This window comes from Oncorhynchus keta, chromosome 26 (genome assembly GCF_023373465.1).
Source record: "Oncorhynchus keta strain PuntledgeMale-10-30-2019 chromosome 26, Oket_V2, whole genome shotgun sequence".
NCBI lineage: Eukaryota > Metazoa > Chordata > Actinopteri > Salmoniformes > Salmonidae > Oncorhynchus > Oncorhynchus keta.
Window position 1 is genome coordinate 36,408,413 of NC_068446.1, and position 7,827 is coordinate 36,416,239.

At 40.2% G+C, this 7,827-nt stretch overlaps 2 protein-coding genes across 14 annotated transcripts in view; both read right to left on the reverse strand.

Moving 5' to 3' along the window:
- LOC127912056 (uncharacterized) overlaps positions 1-788 on the reverse strand; it is a 43,520-nt gene extending 42,732 nt beyond the window's left edge. For all 13 annotated transcript variants that reach the window (XM_052480617.1, XM_052480618.1, XM_052480626.1 and 10 more), the window contains exons 1-2: positions 526-788; positions 162-197 (exon numbers count right to left, since the gene is read on the reverse strand). In XM_052480617.1, coding sequence (XP_052336577.1) covers positions 162-197; positions 526-688 — 199 coding nt within the window. In that variant the 5' untranslated portion in view covers positions 689-788. The remainder of the gene's footprint in view (positions 1-161; positions 198-525) is intronic.
- On the reverse strand, positions 741-5,789 carry LOC118358783 (golgin subfamily A member 6-like protein 22). The gene is made up of 7 exons (XM_052481116.1): positions 2,913-5,789; positions 2,571-2,792; positions 2,343-2,414; positions 2,196-2,246; positions 2,020-2,091; positions 926-1,082; positions 741-795 (listed from the first exon to the last, which is right to left on the reverse strand). The coding sequence occupies exons 1-7, from the start codon at positions 5,563-5,565 to the stop codon at positions 741-743; spliced, it is 3,282 nt and encodes a 1,093-aa protein (XP_052337076.1). The 5' UTR covers positions 5,566-5,789.
- Positions 5,790-7,827: the final 2,038 nt, after the last annotated feature.

The window sequence follows — 7,827 nt, forward strand, 5'->3', positions numbered from 1 at the left end:
TTTGCGAATCCAAGTAGTTTTCCATATTGATTCAATGTCATGTCATAAAATAGATTTAAAAAATTGTGGAAAGAAGGGTGATTCAACCAGTTTGTGCCCAGTGGGTAGTGGGTCTTACGTGACACAGCAATTCATAATGCTGCACCCATCCTCTTTCTTACCTTTGCACTGCTGGGTCTGCTGAGTCTGAGCACCAGCTGAAAAGATGCATAAATCTTTCAGGGGAGAGAGGTGGGCAAGAGGAACGATTGATAAACATACTGAGGGAATTCATGCTCACTTCACAATCTGAACTAGTGGTCTCCTTATCATCTAGTGGTCTCTCTCTCTCTCTCTCTCTCTCTCTCTCTCTCACTCACTCTCTCTCTCTCTCTCACTCTCTCTCTCTCTCTCTCTCTCTCTCTCTCTCTCTCACTCTCTCACTCTCTCTCTCTCTCTCTCACTCTCTTTTGCTCTTTCTGTCCCTCTCTCTCTCTCTCTCTCTCTCTCTCTCTCTCTCTCTCTCTCTCTCTCTCTCTCTCTCACCTTTGCATTTTGCTGGCTGGACCTTTTTCTTCTCTTGGTTTATGATGTCTCTCTCAGCTGTATTTCCATCATGTTGGACTTGTGTACATGCTTTCTTTTCCTCAATGTCCACGCTCCATTTTGTCCATTCGTCTTTACCTATGAACTCTTTGTCACTATCCATTGTTCCCTCACTGTCATAGTCACTCTCTGACCAGTCAATGTCCAGGTCCTGTTCACCTTTGACCTTTGCTGCCTGGTCTGTCTGAGTGTTCTGAGTCTGTCCTCCAGCTGCAGCAAACACAGACAAGAGAAGAGAGAGAAAGTACATTGCTAGACAGACATAACACCTTGAACATGCTTTCAAACTAGCTCAGCACTCCTCATTGTAATTCCACTGACTGCCTTCTTACCTCCGCACGTTGCTGGTTGCTCTGTTTCCTCATCAATCTCAAAATCAGATATAATTTCCTCAATCTCACTGTCACTCTCTGACCAGTCATTATCCAGGTCCTTTTCACCTTTGACCTTTGCTGAGTCCTGAGTCTTTCCTCCGGCTGCAGCAAACACAGACAAATCTGACAAGAAAAGAGAGAGAATGGACATTAATAAACACAGAAAAACAGAAATAAGAGAAGCACCTTGAACATGCTAATAAACTATCTTAGCATTCAACATTGTATCAATATGTTATAATCCAGGGCCCAGTTTCCCAAAAGCATCATAAGGATATGTTAATCATTAGAACCTTCATAGGAGCATTGTTAAATCTCAGAGCTGTTTCCCAAAACCATAATTAGTCAAGTTGCAGTTGAAAATGCTGCCTCAGACCATTCGTAGTTCAGCTAAGTGCTTTGTTAAATGCTTATTTTGCCCTTCCGCATCACTTTCTACGCAGAAGATTTCCCCTAAACATAGAAACACAATGTTTATCTGTCTCTCTGTGACTGACGATAACTTCGGCATGAAGTTGACTACAAATAAACAGTTGTCAATGTCTTGGCAATTCAACAAGCGACGTTCAGTAGGCTACATACGCCTGTATTTCAATCATATTAAAATCTATTTAATCTTCATTCAATTGACTTCTATTTGTAGACTATACGGTCTGTAATTTTTGCCTCAATATATATTTCATGATGTTTAACTACATGTGCCAACTGAATCTGTGATTTAGTGCATTATTATAGGGTAAGCATCAGAATAAGCTGCCTCAATATTTTGCAGCTATGAGGTGGTAATAGCTCTCTAGGAGCTGATCCGTCATCAGTACTGTGGAATAATTCTAATGTTAAGGTAAGATTTGAATGGAGAAATCTGATCAAAGAGCAGCCCTGCCTTTCTTTCAATCAATATCGACACCTTCTCCAACAATGCACTTAGTGAACGTTCTCTCTGCGTGGTGTTTTGTTGAAACACATGTGACATCTTCGGCCGTTATAAGAAAGCTGCATCACTTAAACACTAGTAAGCATCAGTTCCATCGCTATCGGGAAACCGGGCTTTGGTCTTTACCTTTACACTTTGCTGGCTGCTCCTCCTGAGGTTTCAGAGTCTTTGACTCAGTTGCAGCAACCAAGGAGACATCTAACAAGAAATAAGAAAATTAAGGATGTTAATACCAACAGTGGGGGAGGGGGTGCAGTTGTAAAACACTTTCAATGTACAAAAGAACTGTAAACTAAGATGACCTTTGCACTGGGTCTGTTTGACCTCAGCACCAGCCAAGAAGATGGAGGAATCTGGAGGAGAGGGATGTGGTATACAGACAGTGTAAGTGAAAGTGTTGAAACTACCCTCAAATATCACACTTTATTCTCTGTCTATCCCCTTTTTACCTTTGAGTTTTGCTGGTTGATTCTTGTCAGGGTCCTGAATCTTAAACTCCTCAGCAATAGAGATGGAGTAATCTGACATTTGAAAAAATGATGTGTGAAAATGTGGGTGAAAAGGTGTTAATGATTTCATGGGAGTTTCCTACAATTACAAAATATTAGTGATGATTTTCACATGCTGTCAAACAAGATCAGCACTCCTCATTGTAATTCCACTGACTGCCTTCTTACCTCCGCACGTTGCTGGTTGGTCTGTTTCCTCATCAATCTCAAAATCAGCTGTAATTTCCTCAATCTGACTGTCACTCTCTGACCAGTCATTGTCCAGGTCCATTTCACCTTTGACCTTTGCTGCCTGGTCTGTCTGAGTGTTGTTAGTCTTTCCTTCAACTGCTAGTTGATCCTCGTCTGGGCCTTGAGTCTTAACCATTGCCGCTGCGACAATTGAAAAATCTGAAAGAGATGACAAATGTTTGTAAAGGTAACTGTCATTGATATCAGTGGAGTTCTCTACATTTAATGACAGATCAGTGATCATTTACATATGTTGTCAAACAACTTTTTATTTTTTACCTTTGCATGTTTCCGATTGGTCTTCCTGAGGATGCTGAGTCTCTCCCTCTGCTCCAGCAAGTATCCTGTCCTCCTTCTTCTCCTCCTGACTCTCTAACTGTCCTGTGTCCTTTTGGTCATCATTTTCTTTCTCTTGGTTGGATTTGACCCTCTCACTGTCATTGCTATCTGACCCCTTTCCAGGAACCAAAGTGAGCTCGTCAGATTCTGTCGCTCCATTGGTTTTGTATATCTCTGTGTCTTGGCTTTGATGAACCTCTTTTCTCTCACCCTCCTCTCTCTTTGTGTTGCTTTGGGTTGTTTTCTCTTTCTCAACGTTGTTGTCCGTATTGTCTTTGTCAACCATGCCTTTCTTCATGTTTGGTTTCCCACTCTTATCATCATCACATTCACTTCTTATCACATTTCTTACTGTTCTCTCATCACTCTCAATATCTGTCTTATCTTCAACCTCCTCATCCATTTCCTTTATTTCTTCACTAATGTCCTCAGTGTCACTTTCGATTATTTCCTCAATCTCGCTGTAGTCACTCTCTGACCAGTCTATGTCACCTGCCAGGTCATTTTGAACTTTGACTTTTCCTGGTTGATCATTTTGACAGTAATTTGTAGCTACCTTCTCCTCAACAAGCATATTTTTATGTCCATCCTTTTGTTTAATCTCAGTGAAACCATCATCATCATCATCACTACTATTACATTTTTCCTCGGTCAGGAGTGTTTCCATTGTTTCATTCTTCTCTTTGTCTGTCTTCTTCTGGTGTGCTTTGACACTTTTACTGTCATCACAATCTGAACATTCTGAATCACTTCTGTGTTTTGGACATTCATGACTTCCAAAGTGAAATTCCCACACATCCAAGGCTGTCTTGTTTAGCTCTTTCATCCTCAGTGTGTCTTCCACCCTCTTTCTTTCCTCCTTCTCCTCCTCCATCGTGGTCTTCTCTGCATGCTGTCTTTCCATCTTTTTCATCCTCTCCTCCAACTCTCTCATTTTTCCAAACATTTCATTCTTCATGTCTTCCAGTTTCCTCATTTTCATTTCCTCCTCGTGCTTTCTTTTCTCTTCTCTAATCTGACTCTCAAGTTCTCTCTTCCTCTCCTCCTCCAACTCTCTCATTTTTCCAAACATTTTATTCTTCATGTCTTCCAGTTTCCTCATTTTTATTTCCTCCTCGTGCATTCTTTTCTCTTCTCTAATCTGACTCTCAAGATATCTCTTCCTCTCCTCCTCCCTCTCCTCCAGCTCTCTCATTTGTTTCTCCATATGTGTCATATTTTCTTCTGAAATCTGTCTCTGCCTCTTTTCTTTCATTAGGTCCTCTTCCAGTTTCCTCATTTTAATTTCCTTCTCATGCTTTCTTTCCTCTTCTCTTTTTCTCATATCTTCTCTAATCTGACTGTCAAATTCTCTCTTCCTCTCCTCCTCCAACTCTCTCATTTTTCCAAACATTTCATTCTTCATGTCTTCCAGTTTCCTCATTTTTATTTCCTCCTCGTGCTTTCTTTTCTCTTCTCTAATCTGACTCTCAAGTTCTCTCTTCCTCTCCTCCTCCAGCTCTCTCATTTGTTTCACCAAATGTGTCATATTTTCTTCAGCAATCTGTCTCTGCCTCTTTTCTTTCATTAGGTCCTCTTCCAGTTTCCTCATTTTAATTTCCTCCTCATGCTTTCTTTCCTTTTCTCTTTTTCTCATATCTTCTCTAAGCTGACTCTCAAGTTCTCTCTTCCTCTCCTCCTCCAACTCTCTAATTTTTCCAAACATTTCATTCTTCATGTCTTCCAGTTTCCTCATTTTAATTTCCTCCTCATGCTTTCTTTCCTCTTCTCTTTTTCTCATATCTTCTCTAATCTGACTCTCAAGTTCTCTCTTCCTCTCCCCCTCCCTCTCCATCATTTGTTTCTCCATGTGTGTCAAATTTTCTTCTGCAATCTGTCTCTGTCTCTTTTCATTCAGGAGCTCTCTCCTGTCTCCTTCCCTTGCTTCCTTCACACACTTTTCTCCCATATTATTTTCATCTTCCTTTCTCTCTTCCAGGTTTCTTCTCTTTCCATCACTCAGTGTCTCCGTTAGACTGGCTTGCTTTTTCAGCATCTGTTGTTCTTCTCCCATCTTTCTCTTTCCTTCTTCCACCTTTCTCTTTGCCTTCCTTTCTGCTTTCATCCATGACTCTTCCTTTCGGATGTCTTCTTCCTTCCTGTAAAACTCTTTCCATTCCTCCACTCTCTTATTTTCAAATATCTCCCACTCATCTCTCTCCTCCTGTCTCTTCTTCTGGAGCTCCATCTGTTTCTCTACCTTCTGCCTCTCAGATTTATCCCTGAACCTCCTCATTTCCTCCTCCATCCCTCTCTCCCTTTCCCTCATTCTAATATCCATTAACAGCAACTCTCCATCCTTCATTTGATTCATCTCCTCCCTCTTCATCCTCTCAAGTCTGTCCCTCTCCACCTCCTTCAACACCTTCTCTCTATTCATCTCCAGTTGCTGGTAATCCTGTTGTTTTCTCTCTTCTACATACATCTCCATCTTCTGTCTCTCTATCCGTCTCATCTCCTCCATACAGGCCCATTGCTTTAGCAGGCCTACCTCTTTCCTTAGCAGGCCCACCTCAACATGCCAGTCGCTCTGACCAATACTGTGCACTTCCATAACGAATGAGCTCTAAAAGAGAGTTTGTAAATGTTAGCATCCTGCAGGATGCTGCTAAAGGAAAACAAGTCCTTTAACAACCTAAAGACGGCATCGGCATCAAGCAAGTCACTTTTAACAGTTCATTATAGCCATTCAAACTCCTATTAAAGCATTTAACCTATGCAGTGTCTTTCATCAATGCCTACATTTCTAGTGCCTCTAATAGTGCCTCTAATATATTATCTTGCATCTCACCATAAGACAGCCCTGTATCCAAATTTATAAAGCTGTGACCAACCAATTATGCAAACTTCTCTTTATACTATAGATTTTGTGTAAATATTTTCTAAATGTTTATAGTATAGTACACTATGCTGTTAAATGTGTTTTAAGACATTACTAATCAATTGAAACTCCTCAGTAATCAAGCTCAGGTTCAGTCATCCAGATTATACAGTTATCAGTTTAGATAAATTAATGCAAACCAATCTTTAACCAAGAAAATATTAATTTAAACATAAGACAGGAGTTAGATACTTGCAGTAGGCTACGCAAGTAGATATGAATTTCTATCATATTTGCCTAAAACCGTCCTCTCCATTATAGTAGATTCACCATAACTTTTGGAAAAATGTATAAACATGACTTACCAATATGATGACCTTCTCCAACTAACTTTCTCTCGGAATGTTCTCCCACCTAAGATTCTAGCCTTATAGCAAGAGGATTCTATCTTCTTATGACCGCATGATCCATTATGACATCACTCTAAGAACGCAATTACTCATCCTCAATGCTTCACTGTGTACAACTACAGACTCAAAGTTCATTGTTTGATTTATTTCACCTTTATTTAACCAGGTAGGCCAGTTGAGAACAAGTTCTCATTTACAACTGCAACCTGGACAAAATAAAGCATAGGAGTGCGACAAAATCAACAACACAGAGTTACACATAAACAAACGTACAGTCAATAACACAAAGGAAAAGAGGAAAAGAAAGATATATGTACAGTGTGTGCAAATGTAGAAGAGTAGTGGAACTCACACAGCCACTACATAACAGAGATGTGTTGTGTTCCAATAAAACCAATGAGGCTTTGTTAGTGAGATCATTGATTATACAGTACTGGCCATTGAAGACATTGTTTTCCTGAATGATCTACTGCAGTGACTAACTGGCACATAAGTTGATCTGCTTTGCAGCAATACATTTGGTAAGAAATGCATTCATTCCCTTTCAACATTCAAACTTCATGGAATTATCAAAAGCATAATTTTACAGTACTGTTTATGACCTACTTGAACTTAAAATGAGGCCTCAAACGAGAGTCCAGAGAAAGAAGAAACACCGCCTCACGCCATGGAAGATTGAATTACAAACCACCTCCAGTAGAGTTTAAAGACCTACTGCACCCAAATGTACTAGGTGCTTTTAGCAATGCGGCTGTATTTACAGAACATACACTAACATTGCTTCAATTGTACTGGGTGGTACAACAACATTCCGTGAGAAGCAAGAAGTTAAATACAATTCCATTGAAACTTACTGTACCGGTGGGTAGGGTGGTTGGACATTATGACGGGGGAATATGAGACAAATTATCTAAAGGATAATATTATTGAACAGACTTTACAAATGTGGGTCTGTAGTAGACCCACTTCCTCTCCTCTTACCTCATGTCAAAATAAAACCCACAAGTTATTCATTTTTTGTCCACCTATAACAGAAGTGCAAGGACTATAAGTGCTGGATAGAACATAGACTTAGATAGAGATGGCATCATTGTATCTGTCCCATTATGGTGTCTGTGAGAGCACGGGCAGTGCCATTGAGACCATCTCCATTTTGAAGTAGTCCATGTTCTTCTACTACTACATGTATAAATTGGTAAACAAACTGAAAGGGTGCACACTGACACCTGGAGTGTGTTGTTTGAACAGGTATAAATCCAAGTTTGGCGATTTACTGCCACCTGCAGCTACGGAATGCTTACTCACAAGTGTAATTCATTGGCTGATCCACGCTGGTGACCTGGATGGAATTATGTGACTACCAGTTGACTACTTCGAAATGGTGAAAGTCCTCAATGGTGCTGCCCATGCTAAAACGAGTAGCTTTTGGGTACTAGAGTCCTCTATCTATCTCTATGGGATACAAGTAGTAGGCCTAACATGAAAGTCCTTTTGAGTGTGTCTGAAGTTTTGAAAATACATAACACTTATTTAATTGCATTTAATTTACCCATATATGGCTACACATAGGCCTACAATCATATTC

Bases quoted from the DNA above. Each gene is read 5' to 3' on its own strand.
- LOC118358783 (XM_052481116.1), bottom strand. From the start codon at position 5,565: ATGGAAGTGCACAGTATTGGTCAGAGCGACTGGCATGTTGAGGTGGGC. The intron at 2,247-2,342 runs GTAAAAAGGGGA...CCTCTCCTCCAG, and splicing joins TCAACCAGCAAAACTCAAAG to ATTCCTCCATCTTCTTGGCT. The intron at 1,083-2,019 runs GTAAAGACCAAA...TTTTCTTGTCAG, and splicing joins GCAGCCAGCAAAGTGTAAAG to ATTTGTCTGTGTTTGCTGCA.